This window comes from Nelusetta ayraudi, unplaced genomic scaffold (genome assembly GCF_046127955.1).
Source record: "Nelusetta ayraudi isolate G7.1 ecotype Tasmania unplaced genomic scaffold, CSIRO-AGI_Nayr_v1 ptg000041l, whole genome shotgun sequence".
NCBI classification, from domain to species: domain Eukaryota; kingdom Metazoa; phylum Chordata; class Actinopteri; order Tetraodontiformes; family Monacanthidae; genus Nelusetta; species Nelusetta ayraudi.
Genome location: NW_027466091.1, coordinates 73,956 through 100,760, shown reverse-complemented (window position 1 = coordinate 100,760; position 26,805 = coordinate 73,956). Strand labels below are relative to the sequence as shown.

Sequence of the window (26,805 nt, the reverse complement as noted above, 5' to 3'; positions counted from 1 at the left end):
CCTTTTAAAAGATTTGACTCTAAAAGACTGACAAAAAAAAAAATACTTATGGAGCGCTGTCTCAAGGAGAAAAAAATGGAGCTCTATAATTTATGAAGTAAGGTTCAAAAAATGGCTGCTGGACATTTTCATTCAATATGTATGCAGGCATTCCCCAACCTATAAATAAACTTTGGTCAGCCAGGTTTATATGAACATTTGTCAAGTAAGGGAGGTGGAACATGAATACTGATTTCACAATGTCAATATACAGGAATGAAGGATTTTTGAACAAGAATCTGGAAAAACTCAGACCCGTTGATGAATTGCTTTTGCTAGAAAGTGATTGGCATGTTGTAAATTTGACCCAGTGGATGGGTGCACAGGGTAAAAATAGAATTAATTTAACTAGATGATCCCTGTTCCCAATCAGGGACATTCACTCACCAAACTGAAAGAGAGGGCGAGAAAATCAGCCTCTGGCTGTTTCATAAACAGCCCCTGGTGTTTAAAGCATTGATACATTTTGAAAGGAGGTGAAGAACCTGGACTGTCGCAGCAATTTTCCACTGACTCCAATAACTCATGATCGACTGAATTTTAATTATTTTAAAAATCTTTTCATTAAGAGATACAAATTGTCTGGTCCTCAACTCCCAACTCCCACCTCCCACCTGCAAGTGTCGTATCACTGTGGTGGACCATCTCCATGTGACATTACTCATATATACTGTAAATATACAGACTCTTTTTAAATCTTTGCTGTAACGAACGCATAAAGAACAGGGAGTTAGATGGCTACTTTCTTTAAGTCAGGTATAATGTTGGTGTGTGAGGGGTTACTGTAAAGTGAGGCAAGTTCTCGTGAGAAGGTGCTGGGCAGGCAACTCAAGTTACGCAGTCCTATCAGTCCAGTGGGGAAGGAGTACCAGGGTTTACGTCATTTCAATGAACGATTTGATTTGTTTTGGAAAATACAATTTTAAGGTAGGAAAACACTTACTTCATTCTCATCTTGTAGCTCTTTGCCAATGCAGGGGTTACACTTTTATTAAAGACAGCATATAAAACCCCAGCCAGTGCCAGTAACTTCCCTAGCAAGTAAAAACTACAAAGGGAGTTCTGATGAAACACTTCATTTTCACCCCCCCGTATCACAGAAGGCTGCAAACACTGCTTGCGTTTCTGCATTAATGCAGCTGTGCCCGCTCAAAGAGAATACGGTCAGAACAATGGAGGGGGCGAAGTAGAGAACAAACAGAATACAGATTGGACATCTCTCATGCTACTGTCTGCTGCAGTGTGATACACACTTTACAAAAGCAAGCATCAGCAGTAAGGATCCTCCCAACCGCATCCAATAAACCACAAACTGCTACCTTCTGCATGTGCAAGTTCGCAAAAAAAACAAAACAAAAAACCCGGCAAAGAGGGACAAAAAGAGAAGGGGCAGGGGGCAAGAGAGTGTGAGGAAGAGTGTAAGAACAGCATTGTTACATAACGGAGTGAAGCAGCATGGGAGCTACCGAAGGGGAGCTCCTGGGCTTCAGCAAGTCGCAGGATGACGCATTGCTCACACACACACACACACACACACACACACACACACACACACACACACACACACACACACACACACACACACACACACACACACACACACACACACACACACACACACCTCGGTGCAGCAAATGGCGCACACTCACATCGACGGGCTGTGTGCGAGAGGAGCCACTCCTACGCATTTATCACATTGCTCGCCAACAACCAGCAACATTGACGATACATTAATTACACTGGCAGGCAGGCAGGAGGGGGATAAACGCAATAAAGTGGAATCAATTTAATCTGTTCGACCCGTGAGCGTGGCGAAACCGCGAGCAAACCTGGCGACTAAAGGAGCGCCCCGCTCCAAATGACTGGGCCTGACTGACTCCTGATGAGATCCAGCCACCGACGGTTCAGGCTGCTGGATTTCAAACTGCAGGCTGATGTGCACGAGCGCTAATCTTTTCTTTACTTTGGGCCAATCCAATTTTCACAAGGCAGAGAACAAGGTCACAGGAAGCTCATTTTTCATCAGAGATCCGGCAGTTATACCCAGATAGACAAACAACTTAGTTCTGGCATCTGCAGGTTTCAAAGGCAGAGAAAGTCACATCAGGCAACACTATAAACAAATACCGCAGAGTGTTAATGGTCTTGTTGCCAAAATATCTTCCCGACACCTTTTCAGCAATCAACTTTAGTTGTTATTTTTACACCAAAGCATTTGTGGGAGTTCAAGAAGAGGGGCGGGGGGTAAAATACACACCCGCAACAAGCACCACAACTTGGAGCCACGGTGGGATCGATTGACGAGCTACGTGGAGCAGCCTGCATTCCTCTCGTCTGCAGACAGCGGGCAGGCTGCGGCAGAGCTGTGCCCTAAACACAGGAAATCAATATCCTGCAAGTTAATGAGACAGGCCCCCCACCTAACCTCTGCATCTGATTAGATAAACAGATAAGCAGAAAAACAACAAAATGCCCATTAGGCGCAAGCGGGCAAACAGGACGGCTAATTCAGTTTGTGATGAAATCGTGCCGAGAGCGTTGCGCCACCGCCGACACTCTCTAGCGCCCGCTGGGTTTGATTTATGTTTTTATTTGTCGGCAGTATAGCTGCCACAGAGAAGCACGTATTGGTGTGCACTGAAGAGGATGGTTTTGCTGTACTGAGATTTGTTTTCAAGTAATGAGGAGGGCTGAGTGTGCATGGCACCGCTGCACTGGTGAGAAAACTGCTCTTTTTTTAATCCCACCTCCCTCCATTCTGGTGCAGGTTTATTGATCCGAGCAAGACACGAAGGCTCCCATGTTCGGATGCAGGCCTCTCTCATATATACATATGTACACATATACACATACATCTATATATACCCGCAGTATATATATGGCACCGCTTCCACAACACGCCCAGTGGATCTGGTTAGGACCATGGAACACTGGTTGCCTGCCCGGCACCCTTTTATCCTGGCAATAATGGACAAGTTGAGTCCTAAAAGCACTTACATTTACTTTTCTGGCACGGCACGAAAGCCAATCAACAACCCGTCATGGAGATGCTGATGAGGAGCGTTAATAAAAAAGAAAAGAAAAAGAAAACCAGACAGAAAATGACTCCGCTGGCTTGCGGCCAGAACCAAACTCGTACGGCCACCAAACTCCATCAACAATCTTCACCTTCACGTCACGTAAATACTCTCCAGAAAGTAAAGACTCTCAGAACAAATGAATAAATGAACCGGACATGTATTAAAGGTCCATTGTGTACAATTTGGCATGATTTATGATTTTTATATTGGCAAAAGCTTAACGTGGATCTTGCTCCTAGTTAGCTGCCATCTTGCAGCGCCATCTTTACAGGAAGTCCACCTGACAGGGGTTTAATGGGAAATGCGGCGTCAGGTGGACTTCCTTAAATACCGGGTTTCCTTAAAGATTTACCACACTGGACTAGTTTAGGTAAGTCTGAATTTTATTTTCATCGCTTCATTCTCCATGTACGATTCTGGAACGGAGCAGACTTAAAACACGTGCACCAAGTCCCATTATGCTCCTGAGCGTGGAGCACGCGGGTGAAGGACATCTCGCAGCACTTCGCAACACGGTTCCCCCTGGTGGCTGGATTTTATGCCGATGATTTATCCCACCAAACAGTGGTCTCCTCCAAAGCATCTGGTGCCGGAGTGAAGGACAACAGCTTGTGACCGGCAACAGCTGCCGACAACAGGTGTGTGCGCTTCTGATTACTGCCATAGCGCGAGATAGTAATGACTTTTAATCACGGCCCCCCCGCACCCCCGGGGAGGAAAGTATGCGAGAGAATCTGGTCATTGTCCGCCACACGTGTTAAAACACGGACACAAACATGTACGTCGCTGCGCCTGGAATCTGCATGTTTAACTGTGTCCACAATGGATGGGATGTGTGCGCAGGAGATTTGCTTGTTTGCGTGTTTTCTTTTTCCCCGGGTTTATTATTATTATTTTTTTTTGTTGCATAAGCGTGTTGTGTTGAGGCCTCTGTGTGATAAACCAGGAGGAGGAAGCGCGTCCTCGGGAAAGGCACTCGATTTGTAGGCTACAGCTCCACACTGACCGCATCAAGGAGGAAAACGGTGTCACCGAAGTTCTGGCACACAATAAAAGTAGAGTTTTCTGGCAGTGACAGCGGCGCTGGCAGAGATGAGAACGCTTCTGTTTTTTGGTATCCTTTCGACGAGGCTTCAAAGAAACAAAAAGCAATTGAGTAGAAGTCTGGAGTCACCTCGATGCAGAACACCGTTATGAACATAAGCTCCACAGTGGGCAAAGTGCAGAGAGCAGCAGTGAATGATCAGAGCAGTTTGTTTTCCACTCTTAACAAAAGAAAACTGGGAACTCGCCTACCAACAGGTAGTTTCCGCTCCAGCAGTGCCCTTTCCCCAGCTTCTTCTAAATCCAACATCTACACATTGAGCGGGCATCAAACCACTGCATCCACGCCTCCATCCATCAAAGCAAATAAAATAAAATAAAATAAAATGTACGCGCTCAAAATCTTCCGGCAACCAAATGCTCCGTATGTCAGAGCTAATCGATCAACATCCCATCTGCTGTTTGTCAGCAGTACATTCACACAATCGCTGCAATCTACCAACATGAACAGGTAGCGAAGAGGTTGCATAAACCGAAGTGGGGAATTAAGGTGAAGCAGCGAGGCGTTAAAAGGAGGTGCTGGCACTGCCGTTGGTATTCTTCTGCCGGATTCTTCACCTTTTAGTGGCTTTTTTTAAACTTTGTTGCAAAGATTTTTCTCCCACTTTTCACAAATTGGAACCAGAGGATGCTGCCATTTGCTACTGAGCTCCATCTGGATTATCTTTCCTAATCTTTTAAGGGGATGAGAAGCAGTACTGCTGGGGGACTGTATTGCTGCTGTATTTGGGCTTTTTACGTCCCCTGTTGCCTGAAATGTTACAACTATGGAGACATGGGAGCAATTACCTTAAATACAAGCGGAAATTTGAAACTATATGTTCAAATTCCTTGTTTAAAAATCAGATTACAAACCCATCTCGAACAGAACCCGATTCCAAATGTAGATGCCGTTTAATGTATTGGTGCTTTATGCATTTCACAATGTCTATGGCTTATTTTATAATGATATCAGAGTGTGATCACACTTTTACCCTTCCTGCACTCCCCCCCCCCCCCCCCCCCCACAAGGGTCAGTGAAGAAATCCTTTTTGCAGAGTCATTTGCAAAATGATTTGCAAATTCGGGCTTTACAAATATGACAATTGATTGATTAACAATAGTAATAATAGTCATAGTACATGACATGGTAAGTGGTACATGTAAAAAAAAAAAAAAGGGTAAAAAAAAAAAAAAATCTTGGAAAAAAATTAAATCAAGTCTTCTTTTCAAATTCATTCCATGCAAAGAAGCCAAAGCCGAGGCCACCGACGCAAAAACAGAGCTCCTTCTTTTTATATCTTCCCTCTTCTGCTTTTATTTCCCTCCTTCTCCATCCTCCTCCACTGGTGTTTGAGATAAGCTTCCTGTCGAATACCAGTTTTATAAAGAAGATTAAGCGGTTCTGGCTCTCAAATCAATTTTACCCCCCACTGCAACATGAAGACAAACGCGCACACACACACACACCCACACCAACGCACGGGGTGCAGCCAAGCACAGGCAACAAGGCAAAGCTTACAGCATGGAGCAACACGGTGCTGCAGCACATTAATCAGGGAAGTCTCAGTAATGAAGAGAAGCTTGTGCAAGGAAGCTGTTGCAGTCAAATATCAAGGTAGATTAAAGTCTAAATTTAGATGCTTATTTTCAATATTAGAATGGAGTGAAGCGTCTTTCTGCCTCTCCGGGCACTTCACACTTCCAGCGTTGCTAAGCATGAGCACAGTGCGTGTTCAGAAGTCTGCAGAAGCAATCAACACCAGAAATGAACAGCTTCATAATACGTCTCTGCCTCAGGTTCAACAATGTAGATAAACAGTATAATGCATCAAAAATTCAACACTGTTCACAAGAGCTGCAGTGTAGACTGCAAAGACAAAGGAGGGGATAAAATGGCAAAGAGATGATTTGGATTTTGTGTTAGTATCAACGTGGACAACAAGATAAGCTGAATGAATGAATGAGTGAATGAATGAATGCTTTCAAATGCAGAGTATGTGGTACCAGACCACGACACTCTCCGTCACGCATGACTTTATGTTCTTCATGATCACCTTTTTTTTTAAATTATTATTTGAACCAAAATTGACCTGATGCACTATTAAAGGTATGCAGCATTGATAACATCGTTTGTCTACTTGTAACTGGAAGGCCAGATTCAGTGTTGCCAATGCAAGTGGAGGAAGCTTCAAGGAGTTTTCTGGATCACCGACACAGCTGCAGTTCCACCGTTTTTTCTTTTTTTCATTTTTCCCTTGCGTCCCTCTTTTGTGAGGACAAAAATAGAAACTGTCCACTAGCAGAGACAAGTGCTACGCGAGTAAACCTGGAGACGCCACAGCGGATGACAGATTCTCGGATGAATGGAAAAACCTCCAAAAACAAGGAGAAGAAATATCTCAGTTGTTGAGTGCAGCCGAGGGATCATGACTGAATCGACAACAAAACCAGCGCAGCACAGTTTTTCTTTGCGGCGGCTGTTCTGCTGAAAAGGGTCCATTTAAAGCCATTTGAGGTGAGCCGAGGTGCCGATCTGTTTCAGGTACCTTCATTAATCCCACCATTTCAGGTCAAAATACGCTTTGCGAAAGGCAGCGGAACAAAGGGGCATAACTGCAAGCAGACGTAGCCCACACCAGTGCTGCAACATGCAACCAATCAGCTTCTATAAATAGAAAGGCGCAGAATGAGAGGCGTTGGAAAGAAGGAAAACAAAACAAGAGATCTGTAATATACTCTTGTAATTGTCCTGAGCTCTGAGGAACTCTTTGTCATAGTGTCATAGTTGTCCTCTGTGGAGACAGAAGCATTTACTTAATGAGCTTCTTGAAAAACAACGATGATGAGGAGCCCTTTAGAAACCGCATTCTGACAACTGTACAAGTACTAGGAGTTATCATGAGTATACAAAGTCCGTTATTAATCTGCTGTGGCCATTATCGTGTAGCAATATGGCACGATCATTTATGCATTTGAGTTTATGCTCAAATGCAAAGTTTTTATATATATACACATACATACATATGTATATACACATACATATGTGTACACACACACACACGTCTATGAACAAAAGATCTTTCACTTTTTTTGTTTCACTTTACAGAAAGTGCACTCAAACAGTTCTGGAACTGATGCCATGTTTGATGTCACAAAGGGCTCCGATACCTCCCCAGGTTAGTGACGACACCCCCAGTCAGGTGTTAGCTTCACCTGCCCAGTGTTCTGTTGGTTTGTCTTGAGTGGAAAAAAAAACGTTAAAAAGTGAACCTGTGTATAATTTGGGGCCTCTTAACAAAAGATGAGTGCTTTTAATCTCTCCTCATATGAAACAGTTGCTTGTCATGGAAACGTGTATGCATTCAAAAGATGAACATGCAACATGTTGCAGCAGTGCCTATTCCTCAACAGTAACGCTAGCCTTGTTTGTGTTTATTATTGCCTAGCATTACCGTGTCCTCATTAATTGGCTTTACAGATTATCCTCAGGAACTGCTGGGGTTAATAACTCGATTTCAACCCAAACATTTATCTCTTAACTGCAGCAGCCTGAAGTTGTAGGCTGCTGGATAACCTGGACCGAGAAAGCACAGGAACCAACCGCGGTACAGCACGAGACAATGTATTCAGACTAAAGTGCATTCTGTGCATCTAAAGCTGTCACATACAGTTATGTGTGGCCGTTCCTCTGACAATCACTCAATAATGCTTATGACCCACTGATATGGACCCATGTTTAACAATGTCATAGATTTTTTTTATAACTAGAAACCTGGAAGTAAGAATCAAGTGTTTTTTTTTTAAATTCCCTTTGAATAAAGAAAAACCAAACCTTATTTTGATGCTTCACATTGGGACAATGCAAGCAGGGCTTGAGTTGAGCCTGGATTCAGCACAAATGCCTCACTCTGAGACATTGTTTATTCTTCATCTTTTAATATGCATCGGCGCAACATCAGTGAGCCCAGAGTAAAGCAGCCCCAGTGGTCAGACCGGCCGACATCAGAGGGCTGGTAATCAGGATCGACACACACACACACACACACACACACACACACACTAAAGAGCCCAGCGCGCGAACGCACACACGTGGATGTGCAGATGTGTGTGCACAATCAATATTTGCACAAACAAGCGCACACAAATGCAGGCACATAAAAGATGAAAATGAGCACCTATAAAAAGCAGGATATTGGAAGCAGCTGCGAGAAATGATCAAGGGGCCACATCAATAACGGCGCTGCTCTCACATCACAGGAGGCAGCTGCATCTTAATTGGACGTGCAACTCATTAGGAGCGCCAGAGGTGGACATTCTGTGCGCCCAGGTTCCATTCACAGACACAAACACAAGGTGGGATGAAGGAGCCCGCTGGGTGAAAAGAAATACAAATAAATCTAAAGTGGGACTTAAAGGGACTGGATGAATTGCTGCCAATCAAGAAAAACGTAGGAACGCAGGATAAGTTTGTCTGTCACTCGTTGAAAAGATTAGACGTGTCATATGACATGTCTAATGTCATAATGTCAAAGGCAAAAAATGGAAACAACCTTTTGAGTGGGACTTTCTTTAAACTGTCTTAACGTATATCTGAATCAGGTCACTGGTCACCTGACCCCATACGTCATGTCGGGTGACGAGTAAATGTCATTTCCATGACACTTTTGCAATATACCTTTATATCGATACGTCTGAAAAACCACCTCACGAGAGCGTCAAACTTTTAGCGAAATTTAAGAGATTTTTCCTAATTTAGGCATTTATATTACCAGCTTTTTATTGTGATATTTAGGTTTTGCACAATTCTAGGGGTAGTGGAAACGCTGCTATTGTGCTTGACAGCAGCCATTTCTTGCAACGTGCAATTTCTACATATGTTCATGCTTCAGGTTGCCAAATGTGTACTTAACGACAGAAGTATCATCCCCCGACAATCCACATGTACGCGTGGCTAAGGCGCTAGTGAGATAATGAGCTGCACTTGCATACTAGCGTGATGACTAATGAATCTACCAACGCTGTGCATCATTAATGGACCTCACCTCCAGGCCCGAGAGGGCTCTCGAGGAGAACATAATGAAGACTTCAGGCCACATTCAACCCTCGGTGGAGTCTTTGTGTGATCAGGAGAACCTTTGCCACACTTCAATTAATCCGTAGGGAAGGCGGTACCTCTTCAAATCAGGCGGCAACAAAGTATATAGACATCTGAGGTCCATTAGAGAGACACTCGCGGCTGTTAAAAGACTTCTAAAACACATTTGCCGTGGTTCAAACAGCCTCATGCAAAGTCATAATTCACTCCAATTCAGAGTTATCATGTTTTCTTTAAAAAAAAAAAAAGGAACGACTTTGTATCTTTCAAGAGGATTACTGGCTAATAAAATATGTCAGATTACACCCTGTTTTTGCATGTTCATACTAACCAATTCGGTTAACGGGAGGATGTACGATCACATTTGAAATCAACGTCTGGCCGACGAGCACCGACGTGCACCCGCAGGCATCTTTTAAGATTCTCTTTTGGAGGTTTTTATGAATCGAAAAGATAAACATATCAAAAGAGCTTTGATGAGGTCCCACAGCTGCAGCCTCTCCACCTCAGATTCATCTTTTAATTAAATCTGCTGCGGAGGCACTTTCAGGCGTCTGCATGCAAACGATCAGTAATACCAATCAATGCTTTTTCTACTGATACGAGCACCAAGTGTGAGCACCCTCTTTACCACTTACCCAGGCAAATTACCGATACCGTTACAGTCAAATATCAGCCTGTTGATGAATGAGATCTCATGTGGAGAGGAGCTCATATTCAGACCAGAATATCTCCCTGCTTTACTTCTGACCTCTTTGGCTGCTGGTACTGCGGTGTGCCTACTGCGTATCCCAGTCATGGCTAAGCAGTCAGAGATCATTTAGCACTAAAGTGGCATCCAGGTGCTGTAATGTTAAGGGACAGTGACAGTCTATTCAAATGTTGAAACAAGGATGTATTGACACGTTTCGATCTGTAGTACACCACTGTTTTGGAGTTTCACAGAGGAAAAAAAATATGATTAGGGTGTAGAAGCAAATAGTGTCCATGTTTTTAAATAATAATAATAATAATAATAATAATAATAATAACAATAATCGACTAGGTGTCGTTCATGTGTCTGGAGAACATGTCTCACAATTTCTCCTCAGCCACAGTGACCTCAACACTGCAATAACCACTGCATAGTCACTGGGAGGCTACAGTTGATATCTTGACAAAAATTTAAAAACTTGGTATAATCATGCAAGTTTCAAAACAAAATGGACCGTCTTCAGACACCTGAGACATGTTGAGGTTTGCTTGATGCGGCAGAACTTGGCCACAGCAGGCTTCCACTTCTACTAGGTGCAATTCTTTGCCCTCTGGCAGCTCAAGAATGGTCGTTTCTTTGAAAATTTCATCACAGCCTCAGGTGGTGAGATCTCAATTTCGGTTGAACTGCCCCTCTGGAAGATCTGTACTGGACTGACAGCCACTACAGGTGTCCGTGCCGGATCACAAAACTTAGTGTTTTTTTTTTTTTTTTTTTTTATCCTCTCCACACAGAAAAGAAAAAAAATCATCGGGCACTACAGGTGGTTGTAATCATTCCCTTTGTCGTCTGGCAGCACATTTGCACAGCCACGGGAGAGTGTCAGGTAAAAAATAAGGCAATTAGGCAGCTCGTGGTTAGTGGATAACAATGGGACGTCAACCTGCTCCTCCATTATGTTGATAAAATGCTCATCTGCGTGTTGCCAGCTGCTCATTCACTACACAGTTGTAATTGAAATTTCCTTGACTGTATTAACTGACATTTGTATTTTAACAAACACAAAATTTAGCCCGAATCATGTCATACACGTCAACTGAAAACAATTAATGGTCTCACATTAGGGCCTCCCCTGCTACCCCGCTCTGACTCACACTAACTAAAAAAAACAAAACACACAGCACAGACAAATGATGCTGAGGCTTTTGTTTTTAGATTTTGGTCAGAACAGTTGTGCTGCACTTCGAATGTACAGTATGTGAACGTGCTTGTGCTTTTGCATGAACTCTACCTCTTCCAAGGATACCGTGCCGGGGAAGTGTAGAAGTGTAACACGCTTCAGCACCCCTCTGAAGCAGATTTTCCAACTGTGGGATCAATAAAGGTCTTCTACTCTATTCTAAGATTCAACAAGATCTTTTTTTTTTTTTTTCCATTTCCAACTTTAATTGTCGCTTGTGTTTTTCCCCCGGATATTTCAGCAAAGCCTCCATGTCACGTGAACTTGTTTATTCCAATGACACCTCATCCTTCCGCAGTCAGTCCAACAGAGATCTGGACTTCTGTTCATGACAGGCAAGCGTTGCACCAGTGCAAAAGGAATCCATTTCTGGCCCAGAGCAATGAATCAAAATGAAATATTGCATTAAAGATGTAATTTAAAAAACTGCCGTAAAGACATGGTAACAGCAATAGACTATGCCTCAGGAACCTAATATTCCTAATCACATAGACATGATGAGCCCTCCATCACTCTCAGACTCATTCATGAATGGCTTTTACAGTCTCTTCCAGCCGCACGGTTACATAATCTGGGTTTTCTTATTCATCTCAGCGTAACACCAACTCGGACACAGAATACCAAATCAGAGCTGAGTCATGGAGCGAGCACCCTGTCCAATCTCGGCCAGCACGAGAGTCACGACGGCAAGCAGTGGTGGGTGGGGGTAACCAGAAGGTGTACAATTGTGCGCATGTGTGCAAAAACATGCGATCACGTTGATTAGTCCCAAACTGCCCTTCTCTGCAAATGCAGAGCCAGCGCCGTGCTGATGGCTGATGTGTCAGCAGCAGCGGCGGCGGCGGCGATGCCAATATGTATGCAAATCACAGGCGCTCATTTCTCCAGGGACGACAGAAAAACGTGTTTGGGCTGATAAAACCTGGAGAATCCTGCATGATGCACCAAAAGCGGGCAACCGCAGTCCATAGGCACCTCAGAGCAGCGTAATGCAACGACTCAAGGAAACGGGCAGATATAGCAATAAATGCCAAGTCTGAGCAGGCTGCCAAGTCTGAGCAGGCTGCTGGCAATGTGAACACAAGAGGCAAAACGACGACAACAAGCCGTTCAAAGCCACAATAACATGCGGCTGTGGACTCGCACTTCAGCGGTATTGTCCATGTGACACCTGAAATCCACTGAAGGGTCATTGTGAAAGCAGTAAGGTGGGAAGAGGTAAAACTATGAGTTCAAAAAATAAAATGAATTCACCTAAACAACATGTCACTGGCATCAGAAACGTAACATTAGTGCCACTCCCTTCACTCACTTTGTATTTAGCAAGATGACACACAAGCACCTGTATTTGGGCCACTGACACATTTGGGAATTGGTGGAGAGCTGTCATTTTTTTCTGGACAGGATATCTACAATTTTCCACTCAGAGACTCAGACTTTATATATATAAAAAGATGTAATTTATCATCTGGTTTCCTAGCATTTGTCTTCACCATTCTGTAAGTATATCTAACATTTTTCTTTCCATCTAATACAACTATGGGCCATTTCAGAAACAGACTTTCTCCCAGTTTATTAAAACAGTAGATAAATGTCTTTTCTACACCCAAGCTTTTAAAGAGGAGACTAAGACCAGCTGCTAAATAGCTCACAGCAGAATGAAGACAGAAAATGGGAAGAAGAGAATCCAAGCACTCTCAAGACGAGGCAAAGTTTGCCTTCTGGCAAGTCTAAAGCTCAGATTAAGGTATTTCAATCTTGTTTTGGTGAATACAAAAGCAAATACATTCTGAACACAGAATGTATTGACTTGTAAACAGTGGCAACACCTTGAGATAGAAAGTTTAAGTCCTGGAAAGAGAATAGCGAGGGGACACAGGACCGAGGTAGAGAGAGTCGTGCTCCGCCTGGATTAGCAGCAGCAGCAGCAGCAGCAGCAGCAGCAGCAGCAGCAGCAGCAGCAGCAGCAGCAGCATGTTTCGCTTGAGGCCCTCCACTCCCACACGGTTCCCATCTTCTGCTCTGCCTCTTTCCTTCCACTCCAACCAGGGAACCATCAATCCATCATTCCTCCACTCCATCCACATCAGTCAAAACTCCTCACCCACCCACATACACTCACACACACACATTCACACACACAAACGGCCAAGCCAGAAGAGAATCACCACCGTGGCCAAACCATCGTGGCCACCTGTTCTCGCTGAAATACCGCCCTTCCTCTGGTTACATAAAGAGACACTTGCAGTGTTGCAATGCAGAGTCAGACACTGTTGTGCAACAGCATTAAAAATACCTCAGGGTCAGCGAGAGGGGGAAGTTGAACACAGAATGTAAGAGTTATTCAGATGGAGAGCGCTGGCCGGGCGAGTCGTGAGTGTGCGGCCCTGCGTCTGACACTGGAGGGTGCGAGTGCAACATTCAGTGGCGGGGCTCTGAATGGGCCGCGTGCCACTCTGCAAGCGACTGATAAAACTTTGCGAGAAACAGAATTAAATTCACCCTTGCAGCGCTTCCCGGTTGCAGAGAGACATTTGACAAAAGCAAACCACTAGGAAGAAAACGCGGCTGCACTGCATGATGACATAACAGAAGTGCGTCACCATATGGTGTATAATAACGGACGTGCGTACGAAGAATATAATCGCATTTCTCCGGCAGACTGGTGCTAAAGCCGTTTTGTTTTGTACATAAAGAAAAACGACTCAAAATTCTGAATGTCGAGATGAACCGCAATGTAATGCTCGTCTTAAGTCTGTTGTCAACACACCCAGTTCACAGATACCCTTTAATTCCAAACAGAAATCCACGCTAATGCCTCCGCTGCTTTAGGAGGTAGCGCCTCAGCTTACGCTGCAATAAGGCTCTGGCAACAACAGACTGAAGAACAAACACTCAAGCAAAATTCCCTTAAGCCAAATTAGGTCCCGCTTAAATACACGGCGATTGTAATTTCTTCCCACCATCACAACATTTTGTCGGCACTTCGTAACTGCCAAGACTCTGCAACGAAAACCCTTTAAACCCTTAATCAAATCCCCAAACGTCTCCTCCATGCATCTTGCCGGCAATTGCGGCAGATGTATTGTACTCGGCGAGGCTCGCCTCGACAATGCAAGTGCTCTCAAAGTTGCAGTTAAATCGCCAGCGTGTTCCACTGGGTCGGGGCCTATACGAGCGGCGAAGGAGCGCATGAGGCCAATCGGTCGATGGAGAAAGATTGTCCCGTTAATGAAGTGTGTAGCGCAGCCACCGAGGGGCCGCGTTGCGTTACCAGATTTACAACGCAGCGACCCCACGATTCCCCCGCAGCTGCGAAACAATGAGGGAGGTGATTGGAGCAAATTGCACCAGAGTTGCCAACCTCCCGACTGCTCGGAGCCATTTGATACCGCCGCTCTCGCTGCTACAAATTGTCTCTCTGTGGCGCACAGCTCTCAGACCCCCAACACGGCAGTGGCGCTGCCTTTCTTCAGACCTCCTGCACCTCCGAACAAGCGAGCCATCAAACAAACAGGAAGCCCCACTTCGCAGCCAGATACGCAGAGATATGCATGTTTCTTCACTTGATCAATTTGAAGGAACACGATAATGGCAGTTTGTCCAACGCTCTCATTGGTCTCAGAGTGGTTTTAATAAATATTCATGCATTCGGATTGATAACTACGCAGGCCATCATTCCGTTTACCACCTTTGCATAATTTCATTTCATTTCGAGTCACATCTGGCATGTGTATTGATAGGCTATGAGTTATGGAATTTGCATTTTATTACTTACACATATTTTAGTTGGCTTGTACAAAAATAATTTTCACAGGCCGACAGACTAATGGTCATAGGTGTTCATTTAGTTTTCAGTGATGTTAGTTATGTAAGTTAAGTAATACTTATTGTATTGTTTAATATTTTATATTTATTTTTGACATTAGACTTGAAAACAAATTACTTTGATTGATGCTTTGATTTTCTAACACATTTTCTGCATAATAAAAAAAACTGGCCCATCAAACTGTGTGAAGGGAAGCGACCGATACGATTTCCTCATATTTCGCAGCCAAAACGATGAGTCAAGAACTCCATGTGAAGTGTTAGAATGTCTCAGAAAATTTCAGGATATTAACAGAATGCGACACAACAAAAAACATTTCTGCTTCTTCAGGAGGTGGCTGTAAGATGGCTTTTACCAACAACATTCGATTTTTTTTCTGGACAGCAGCTGCATTCTGAGACAAAAGCGACATCAGGAATTGACTGCACACAAAATAATAAATCTGCAGCTGTTAAATCACTCTTGCTTTCCATTCATATTTTTAAGTAAGGATGTAAAAATGCCAACAAGAGGCAACCAAACGTTGCACTGCCACAGAGTAATATGGTGAATATATTAAGCTGTCACCATTTTACTGTTCATTCTTATTTCCACTGCACATAAATTGGACACCAGTGGCCATCACGCTCCCTTTCTGCTTACAGTGGCACACGGGAGAAGGATGGTGGCGTGTGCTAAATTATATAACCAGAACTAGTAACCAAGTACCAGCCATAATTTCACATACACACACATGCACAGCACTTAATTAACACGGATAATTAATTCATAAAATGTAAATTATACACGCACGCAGGAAGCAGGGTAGCTAAAATTAGAAAAATAAAAAACTACAGAAGCAATGACACTCTGTACGTCTCCCTCGGCTATAAATAGCATCTGTTAAGAAGCAAAGTGGGAAAAAGAGGACAGACACTGAATTGCAATGGAGTGGCGGAGGTGCCAGATAAAAGAGATGATAATGGGGGATTAAAAAAAGAAGAAAGGGGGGCCAGGAGTATAATAGAAAACCTGAAGGGATGCAGCAGACAACTGTCTGATGCTATTTATAAAACACACAAACAAACAAAAAAAACAGCAGAGGTGGAAGCGATGGGGCGACAAAGTGAAAAATTTCTGATGCAAATTTCTGACTGAATTTTCAAATGACGTCAGGAGCCCGTTCCAGATGCCAGGGAGGAGGAGGTGCATTATGGAAGAGGGGAACAAAAAAAAGGAAAAGAGAAAAAATGAGCAGGGAGGAGGCAAGAGGAGGAGCAGAGAGGGAGATGGAATGAGGGGAGGGGGGGCGAGAGAGTGGCAGAGGGGTGAGAGAGAGAGGTAAGGCGTAGGCGAGTGACAGACAGCCGACAATAGCAGACTAATTAATAGTCAGAAACTGCAGGCGGACAGCTGAGGAGAGGAAGAGGGACGGAGTGATGGATGGACGGATTGGTTGGATGGACGGATTGATAGAGATGCCTGGCGAGACAGCCAAGATCCTCCGTCGGCACGTCTCATCTTCGCGCACACACAGACACAGACTGCATTACTGCTGTGTATGTATCAGACTGGGCGGGAGTGGGAGGGCAGGGGACTGCGGGTCGGTTGGGTGGTGGTGTGTGTGTGTGTGTGTGTGTGTGTGTGTGTGTGTGTGTGTGTGTGTGTGTGTGTGTGTGTGTGTGAAGTGTCAGCTGGGGTAACGGACGCCAGGGAGGAGGTGTACCGACAGATCTGGACACCGATAAGACGGCTGGATGCAACATGAAGGAGCGTATTCAAGTTATTGAAAATAATTGTCAATAAAGTTACACATTGTACACAGAGCCGTTCACAAACACGGCGCCGTCACCTTTCAAGTTTGCCATTTGTGCAGGTTTAGACGCATCTAGGGCACCGTTTTTTTTTTTTACTTCTATTTTCATTCTTAAACTGGCGATGCCCTTCCGCCGCCGCCGCCGCCTTACCATGTGTGTGCGACGGTGAAGCGCCTCTGCTTGTGGATGTTGTTGTTGAGCAGCATGCGGCGCAGCAGACGTGGCGAGTTGCGGGGGGAGAGGCGGGGGGAGATGGAGGAGGGCGAGCGCCGGTGTCCCCGCGGCCTCTCCGGCTGCAGCAGGTTCTCCCGCAGGATCTTCACCAGGTCTTCGTTCAGGCCCGAGTGTTTGGGCATGGGGGGCACCGCCAGGGTGTCCTGTTGGGTCACCCCCATGCCTGCCTGCTGGGCCATGCGCCGGCCCTGAGCTTCACCAACACCACCACCTCCTCCTCCTCCTCAGGGAATCAAAGTCAAGTGAGCTCTTTCAGAATCCAAAAATATCCCCTTAAATTATAGAGATTTTAACGAAAATATCCCATTCAACAATCTTCTTCTCAGCGTCAAACCCAAGGTGAAAAAAATATTTAAAAAAAAAAAACTAAAAAAAAAAAAATCTCAGCTGGTAATCCCCTGCACTCAGAGTCCCCTCAAAAAAAAATTGGATTTAGGATGTTAAAGAGGCGAAAAAAATCCTCATGTCTTTGTCCCTGTTTGAGCGGGGCTGATGAAGAGAAGCCCTGAGAGCTGCCTCCTTGACTGCCGTCAACAGCGAAAGTGCAGCAAAGAGGATGTGGGGACGGCGGACGGAGAGAGAGAGACAGAGAGAGAGAGAGGGTGGGTGGGTAGGAGATACGGAGGGAGGGGCGGAGGGAAGGCGGGATCCACAAAAAAAAAGGAACCAGCAAAAGGGAATTTCATCTACAGTCCGGCTCCTCCGTCCACTCGTCCGCATGCACGCAACCTGAACGAGGTCCTGTGCCGTCCAGCCCTGCGGGAGTTTCGGCCCAAGTAATTCAGCTCCGGCTGATGCACAACGGAAGCATGAAGGCTCACCAGTTTGACAAAAAAATAAAAAGGAATAAGGAAAAAAAAATGAAATAGAAAATTCCCCAGCTCAGTATGACTCAATCCAGCAAGGCTGTGTGCAGTCAAAGCAATTCATCCATCCATCCATCCATCCATCCTTCCTTCCTTCCTTCCCTTCCACTGCCTAGCGGAGAGCCCGACTGCTGACTGCAGCCAGTTTATAAGCTACTGATCCTTTGGCGCTGAAGAGAGCGTGAGCATGTGTGAGAGAGTGTGTGCGAAAGCGAGGGGTGGGTGGGGGTGGGGGGAGGAGGATGGGGGGTGGGGGGGTAAAGGGGGAGAGGGGACAGAGAGTGCATGTGTGTACACAAAGAGGAGGAGGAGGAGGTTTGAACAGAGCGAGCCGCGGCTAACGGCACTGGGGGGAGAAAAATGTATGCATGACTGTGTCCAGGGCGAAACCACACACACACACACACACACACACACACACACACACACACACACACACACACACACACACACACACACACACACACACACACACACACACACACACACACAGGAGGAGGTCTGCGAGGTGGCATTTCCCGCCGCAGCAGACCGCACTAAAAGCACCCATTAGTTATTGAGTAACCGCAGAGCAGGAAGTCGACAGCGCAGGACATCCCTGGGACGCCGTGCACGCTGTGTTTGCGGCAGCAAGTGTGTCTCTTGCTTCACTCGTTTTTACCAACATCTAGGGAGGAAAACGCTGGTAAACGCCGCGCAGCATCCTGAAGGCCCGGCGACACGCTTCTCGGAACCGCCGTGGGATGGTGGAGATACTGGAACCAGAGGGGGCAACCTTGTGGACTTCCAACCAGTAGCTTATCAAACAAAAAAAAAAGAAATCCAAAAAATGTGTTTTTCACTGTAGCTACACCTTGGGGCTGTAATTTGAGTGAATTGAATCTTAACTAGAGTCAACACTTGACTCATTCCTGACAGGTCCGAGCCTAGAAACAATATTGATAACGTGTACAGTGCATGTCCGTGACTTCTCTGGCATAAACTCAAACTTGTGTGGCTCCCGTTGAGCCGAAGCTTAACGCACGGTAAGCGGCTCCCAGTGAAAGCATTCCTGACGCTGGGAGGAAAAAAAGAAAAAGAAAAAGAAAAAGAAAAAAAAAAACACAGGGTTAAAATACAGAGCCAAATGGGGTAATCTGGAGAGTTCTCTGGCTACAGTTCACATTCCAGACTCAGAGGGAAAACAGCCACAAGCTGTGCACAGTGACCCAAATGACAAACAAGCATAATATCCAACCCGGTGCTATGCTGCGAACGGCATAACGTATGTAATCTAAGTGACCGGAGGAATTCCACTCGGGACGCAACCAAAGGAATTCCTGCCGTTGACGAGAATGACTTTGGACCAGGAGTGTACCTCGGATTCACCGACTGGCCCTTAACTACCCATCCACAAGCTGAACGAGGGGTTCTTCATTTCTCCTTGTAAAGCATCCTCAGTGGAGCAGCAGTATGGAGAGTCATAATGTCCTCTTACCTGGTTCCAAAAACTAGCACAAGCCCGGATGTCTTTATATCGACTGCACTTCTCACCGTTGAGGACTTTTAAAAAAAAAAAAAAAAGGGGGGGGCAAGATCAAGAAATTGTAAAGAAAATAAAGAATGTGTCAAGAACATCAAATATTTTCATTCACACCGCTGCAGAAATGCTTCTAAGCTCATGTGAGACCACAGCTCGAAAACATAGAAAAATTATTGAGACAAAGGATTAAGACAATATTTTCATTTTTTGCCAATACTTCTAAGGTTGATTTAATACGTCCCAGATTTTTCTCACTCTACCAACAACATGAACCCGTCAGTGAACAAAAGTCCATCCAATTTTACTGACTACACTTTTCCAAATGTGTGCAAATCATGTAAATATTCCTTCAGTCAAGTCAAGAAGAGGACTGATGATAATTTCCAGGTCTTTGACGTCAACCTCGGCCATGTTTTGGCTCCATATCCAAGTCTGCCACGGTCACCTTGTTTCGGTGTCCTTCCAAACCCGTCGACAGGCCAACAACTGTCGTGTCCCAACGGTGTCAATTTTTATTACCAGCATCATCATCATCATCATTATTGTAGGGCGAGTATGAGGAGGCAGAGATCCGTCTGCTACCCATGCGAACGAGGAACTCTGGCTGATTTCAGTGCTTTGTTCCGAAACCATTTTAAAATTTCAGCCTTGGCAATAATTAAAAACGCTGGCCTTGATTCAGAAGCCTCGAGCTAATCATCCTCACAAAAAGTCGAGAGAGACGAGCTCTTAAATTTAAGCCAAAATATTATGTCTTTTCAATCGTGTGTTGAACACGTTTGTGCATATTGACTGTCATTTCTGTACTTTCTTCCACGTCCTGCTCTCCTGTCATCTCCTGCCAGCTTTACTGAGGTCTGCTCTCGTTTTCTCTCCGCTTTGTGGAACATTTCTTCACCCCTCCCTGCCGCCGCACATGACGTGCATGTGCGCACCACCCCCCCCGCCTGGCCCCTATCCTTCCCCTTGGTTACCGGGGCAACATGGATAGAGAGGGACAAGTGGATTTGTGAAGAACTAAAGGCTAAGGGACCAAAAGCAAGAAAATAAAAAGGAGCCAATACATGAGGAAAATTGCAGGACGCTCAGCACACACACAACACATTTATTGCAGCACAGCTGCCCGGAACTCTGGCGTGAACAAAAATCGGGCTGGCCAGCTCCATTTGCAAAAAGCACAGGGCTCATTTGTAATCAAAGAGTACAAGGTGTTTCTTGCATTTATTACAAGAATTTCAAACAAGTGTGCTCCTCCACACTTTCAGTTAAAAAAAAAAAGAAAAAAAAAACTGCCTGTAATCCCTCAGCATGTGTTTCTGCTTTGCTACCTGAGCAGACGCCCCACCCTGTGCTTTGCAAAGGGCATGCAAAGCATGAGCTAAAAACTGAGCCTCTAAAAACCCAGAGTAAAAAATATGGGTTGAACTGAGTAAATGAACGCAGCTGTCTAAGAGAAACATCCATTGAAAAAAGTCTTTTGAGAAGCTCATTTCCTCCGTCCGAGCTCATTCGGCGCGCTGCGATCTCCAAAGACACCCCCTCAACAGTCTCAACTGCCTGCTTACATAATCGAAACACTGTATCATGAGGCACCTCAATAAATTTCACAACATCAGTGTCAGTCCTCCATAATCAGCATTAGAGTCCAACCTGGAGAGCGAGAAAAACACTGCGGTAGGAAGGAAATCAAAGAAAAGTAGATTGCAGTGCTCGGGTGTTGAAATAAATTTTGAATAAATTCTTTGATTGAAATCAAATTTGATGGAAATTGTCTGATTGGTTGAAATGTTTCATTGCAATGAAAGTAACGAGTGAATTTTAATTTATGCAGCGGTGAATAGCAGCGCAAGTCACACCGGTCATGAAGAGGAATACGCTACGAGCACCTGCCACTAACCAGTGACTGAGACGTGTTCCACCCAATATGTCAATCTGAACTACTGCCCACAGGCTCCTTGAAAAACACTGTCTCATCGTGACTGACTGCTGTCACTTGGCAGAACACAGCGTGCCTCCACCTCACAGCCTGGAATCTGGGCCGTAAATGAGCTCTCTGCGGTGTGACATTTGACTATCAAGTCTTTGCACTTAATGCCACATTAAGCCTCGGGATATTCAAAACACAATTAGGATTTATTACGTCGATCTGTTGCTATAGTTACCAGAAATTATAAAGTGGTGTAGGCAACATGCAAACGCCTCAGCGAGGTCGTGCTGCAGGAGCGTTGTGCGGAAAAGGCGTCACAGGAAGCAAAACTGAAGTCGGGAGACCTTCGAAAGTGACGCAAACAAGGACAGAATAATGCACAGCCAAACATCTCCCAGCTCTCCTTCTGTATAGACAGGAGATCCAAAAGCTCCAGCACAGCTCTGCCTCCCTCTGGTGGACACCTGCCTCAATGACTTGCAGCGGGATGCAAAAACAGTTGCGCTAATGGCTCCCGCTATAAAATGTGAGGACGTTCACAAACAACGATCATTTGTTACCACGCTGCAAACAGTTGCAGTGTTAAGAGTTGTGCATCAAGACACAATTGTACTTATTGAGTTCAGTTTTGATTGCGGCCTTGTGGCGACTCGTGCTGTTGAAGGAACATCGATATATTTATGCACTCAACATTTTGATGCTTTTCTGCCTCTGCATTTTATAATTATTTTTCTCCTCGTAATGCACTAGAATCTCAAATCAGAAGCACGTTTATTGCCAAGTAAGATTTACACTTACAAGGAATTTGCTTTGGTGTTGTTGGTGCTTGAAAAACAATATAAAAAGCTAACTTTAACTAATTTTAATGAAAAAAATAAAAAATATATGTATAGGAGAGATAAAAATAGCGAATTACAAAATAGCTAAAATATAATGTGCAACAAAAGTCTGTTGTGTAAGAAATGTGTGTGCAAGAGAGGTACGTTCATGAAACAGTCTATGTCTTCAAAATTTATGAAAATAGAGCTTTATAAAATGAATTTACTTGGGGAATTTTGCCTCCACATACCACCACCGCACTGCCACAGTCAAATGTAATCGACTGTAATAGGAATTTCTTACCAGAATTCAAGAACTGCAGTTGAAGAGATTTTCCAATAGGGGGCAGCATTTCGTTATAGATGTTCTGCCCAAGACTCGGATAAGATTCCCCAACTGCATCACGGGCCATGCAAATAAAGCTGGATTGCAGACTTTCTCAGACATTGATTTACGTTCACTTTGCTCAGGGTCGCTCCAAGGCTTTCTGAACAACAGCTCTGTCTCACTGGGTACCTTCTTTATAAGGGAATCCTATACACCACGCAGTCACCTCTCAGCAAGGCTGCATTTTTCTTCATATTTGACATTTGCAAAGCGTCATGTTTAGATGACTCACTCAATGAAACGAGAAATTCATCCTTGTGAAACGAAATTAAGTCCACATATGACCAGGACACCAAAAAGTCCTTTATCTATTAAACAAGTGTGTGCCTCCAAAAAAAAAAAAAGAAAAAAGGAAAAAGTGGCAGTGAGAGGCGAAGTGAACGATGGGTCTGCAGAAGAATTCTACAGCTTATCCCAAATAGCCCAACACGCCTCCCCCTCACAGGAGAGCTGAATACAAAAGCTGTTGGAGTGCAGCGCTGCAATAAAGCTCTTGGACAGCGGCCGCTCTGCATGGAGCAGCGGGCCTTCCTCCGATGAAGTGCTGAATTCTTACGCCACCTGCATGGTGTACCTTCTCTATTACACAAACCCCCATCATATGTCCATCTTGCCGCGAACCTCTCCTGCTGCTCTTATCTCTCAGCTGCCAACACGGCTGTTATGTTGACCCTGAAACGCGGCCGTCACGTTGCCTTCCTCCCGCCGACAGTCATGGGCTGCACCCTCTCCCCTCACAGCCTCAGAGGCTGCGCACGATCGGGCACATTTATTTATTTATTTATTTAAAAAACAACAACAATTAATTACAAGCGACAGTGTGCCTTGCCGGGGCACAGTTAAAGACAGACCGGTAATGAAGGCGCCTTATTGAAACATAACTCATAAAGTAAGGGAATTTGTGTTTGGTAGATTATTTCTTGGTTGTAACAATGCTTCTTGGAAATAAATCGGTAACAATTTATATTACAGTCCTTGTAATAAGCATTACTAATAGGTAAAAAATAGGTCAATAGGTAAAAAGTACCCTATAAGATGCTTATTAACATTAATAAATGTTTAAGGTCCTTGTAATAAGCATTGGTTACACTTATTACCTAATAATGCTTATTACGTGGACTGTAATACAAAGCGTTACCAGTAAATCTCACAGAGATGGAAAGCTTGTTCATTCCCCTTTTAAAAGGTGCCACACTTGTAAGCTTATCGCAGCTTGCAGCCGTTTGACTCGGCGGAGAAGATTTGTCACAATTTTCAGGGGCGTAACCCAGATTACTTAGCGCTGCTGCTCACCGCACAAATGCATGTTTCCTACAAGTGTGGCACCATTCAAAAGGGGAATAAACAGCCTTCCCATCGACATAAGATTTATTTCTGAGAAGCATTGCTACAACAAAGAAATAATCTACCAAACACACATTTCCTTACTTTTTGTGTAATGTTTATGCGGAGATGCATTTATGTTTGTGGAACTACGCAGGAAAAAAACAGCTAATTAGTATTGAATAGCCTCCTCAAGGCCCCAGTTGGAAACATTAATTGAAAACACGTGGAAGATGAGGGGAGAAGTTGAGAGGTAATCAAAAAAAGCAACATATTGCTATGAAAATAATTTTCCATAATCCTTGTCTTTTTTTTCTTTCTTTTTTTTAAAAAAAAAGAAAATTCTACATGCCCTTTTGAGTGAAAGCCAATACGCATTAAGATTGAATGACAGTCAGTGAAAAGTACCGAGTGTGCTAGTATCAAGGAGAGAAGAATCTACGGTGCTCAGAATCCTAATTCTTCTTCCAGAATGCCGAAGCGATGAACTAACGGCGTGCGGCTCACGTTCAGTTGCATTTAGTTTACAGCAGTGACAGGGTTTGTTATTTATGTCTCTGCTTTTTCTTGCATGCACGCACGCCGTCCGCTCAGATAAGAGACGGGGGGGGTTGGCGGGAGTTAGGGGTGGGGCCGAGTAGCGGGACGGGGTGTTGCGGGGGCGAGTCAGCTGGCTCTCCTTGCTAAGTGAGAGAGGGGGGGAGGGGCTCCAGCTCGGAAGACGGCTGCTCCCCGACACCGGATGACAGTAAATGCGAGCGGAGGAATACAAATGATCACAGTGATACGGGTGTGAGGTGAGGTGAGATGGGGAGGGGGAGAAGGAAGGCCTGAGAAATGGCCCCTGGCTTTAAAACGGGGTCTCTGTGCTGTGCACGCAGTAGCAAGCTATCTGCCACACACCATATGAGAACCACATGACTTAATGTCACTAACTGGGTCCTCTTGCATGAATGCCGTTTTCACAGCGAATCAATTTGTCGGTACCGCAAACGCAAATTCTGTAGTAACATTCTTACCTGTTCGTGTTGCGTTTACAGGGAGTGTGTAGGGTAGGCCATTAGAGACACTACCACTGGCCGCGCAAGGAAGGGCAATTCTCAGGTGACTGTTTCCAACACGTATTGCTAGCAATTTAAAGATGGTGCGCTAAACAGTTTAATAATATATATTCTTAGCTTCTGGAATAACTACAGTCTGTCTTGTCTAGGAAAAAGTCACCCGTCAGGCTGCTAAAATGAAGGAATTTTTGGTTAAATCCCAATGAGCTCCGATCACATGTTCTAGTTCATTAAAAAGGAAACTGAAATGTACTCGTTTAAACCTGTGTAACCTCTGAAGGTCCAAAAAGGCTCAAGCAAGAATTGTTACTGCATTATGTCTGATGTTATGAAATCATGTCGTATTCTAAAACTACTGGTAACAGTTGAGGATCTTAAAATTATGAACTTTCTTTCTTGTATGTATGTGTAGCGTCCATGTATGTTTTTGGTTTTTTTTATGTGCCAGTATTTGATGTGTTTGTGTATGTATGAGTCTATCTATGAAAGATTGCCCAGCTAGCCACCATGGAGGCAACCATGACTGTCACGACAATGCAAATACATTACTTTACGACAAAAGTGCATGCGAGTCATGCGAGCAGTAATGAGCCTTTCCCCACACTTTGCTATCAGTCCCATTTAATAAAAGATGTCACATTTCACACCCCAGTGTTGCAGAAAATTAAAATACTGCCACTGGTATTGCTTGGACAACGGTCATATCCGGCTCTTAATGCGAACACGAGTGAAACATTACAGGCCAAGAAATTACTGATATAAAATAAAAAAAATGGGGGAAGCTAAATGAGGCAAGATTATATTACAGTATGGCTCGCCGAGCATGTGCGCAGACGGTGATAGGATTTGCAGTGTTGGGCAGCTACTGATGCATGGTGAAGGGGGAAATTACTTCTCATTGATTAATAATTCATGAGCACAGTGAGTAACCCGAAACACAGGTGGCTAATAAAGACTAAATGTTTTTCCAATTAATACTGAGCACTGGTGGACTCAAAAAAAAGAAAGAAAAAAGGTGTGCAGGGTGGGGCAGGGGAGTGTCCCAACAGTGACTGAGAATTAAAAAGCACCTCTCAAGATCTCAAGAATTTTAGCAGATAAAAAAAAAAGACAAAAAAAAATCAAATCAGCGAATAGAAATCAGTCACACTAAAAAAAAAAAAAAAATCCATTGTCAAGCAGTCGGTGGCAGCCGTCTAGTCTCATGATGTGCATTTTCCAAACTATGAACTGCAGCATCCCCGGCTTTTTATGAACAAATTGTTGAATAGCTGCATCTTTAGAGAAAATTGTTGATTTGTTTCACTGGAAAATCAACAAAATTAATAGCCCAAATTCAGCACACTACAGATCTGCTTTTATGAAGCAGCTGGACCAATAGTTGGACACACCCTGTTTGGAGGACAAATTTAAATTTCCCAGCAAGAAAAAACTGAGGACAACTTATATTGGGCTGGAGCATAATGCGTGTAAAAGAAAACACATTGCAGCAAAGCATAACAAGGATAACAGGAATGATCACTATGGTGCACTGTGCCATGTTGTCACTTTCTGTGTTAAAAGGGAAGCTCACGCAGGTGCCAGGGTGCAAATTAATCGCCTGAGCTACAGTGTGAATAATGCTCCACACGTGCACATGGAAGGGGTAATAAATAAATAAATAAATGTTCAAAAGGTGATGTGATTGGACAAACTTTCCATCTGCCACATTCGAACCAATCAATCGACATCCTATCTGTGCTGCCAGTTGGCAACAGTGAAGGTGTGAGGGACAACGGAGGTGTATCACTGAGGTGGTGGTGGTGAC

The 26,805-nt window shown here is 44.3% G+C and overlaps 1 protein-coding gene across 3 annotated transcripts in view; it reads right to left on the bottom strand.

Annotated features, from left to right (window-relative positions):
• pde4d (phosphodiesterase 4D, cAMP-specific) overlaps window positions 1–26,805 on the bottom strand; it is a 127,728-nt gene that overhangs the window by 52,627 nt on the left and 48,296 nt on the right. Inside the window, exon 1 of one of the 3 annotated variants that reach the window (XM_076033160.1) lies at window positions 17,010–17,287. The exons of the other annotated variants lie outside the window; for them this stretch is intronic. Coding sequence (XP_075889275.1) covers window positions 17,010–17,272 — 263 coding nt within the window. The 5' untranslated portion in view covers window positions 17,273–17,287. Of the gene's footprint in view, window positions 1–17,009; window positions 17,288–26,805 lie in introns of those variants that run through there. 3 annotated transcript variants of the gene reach the window in all.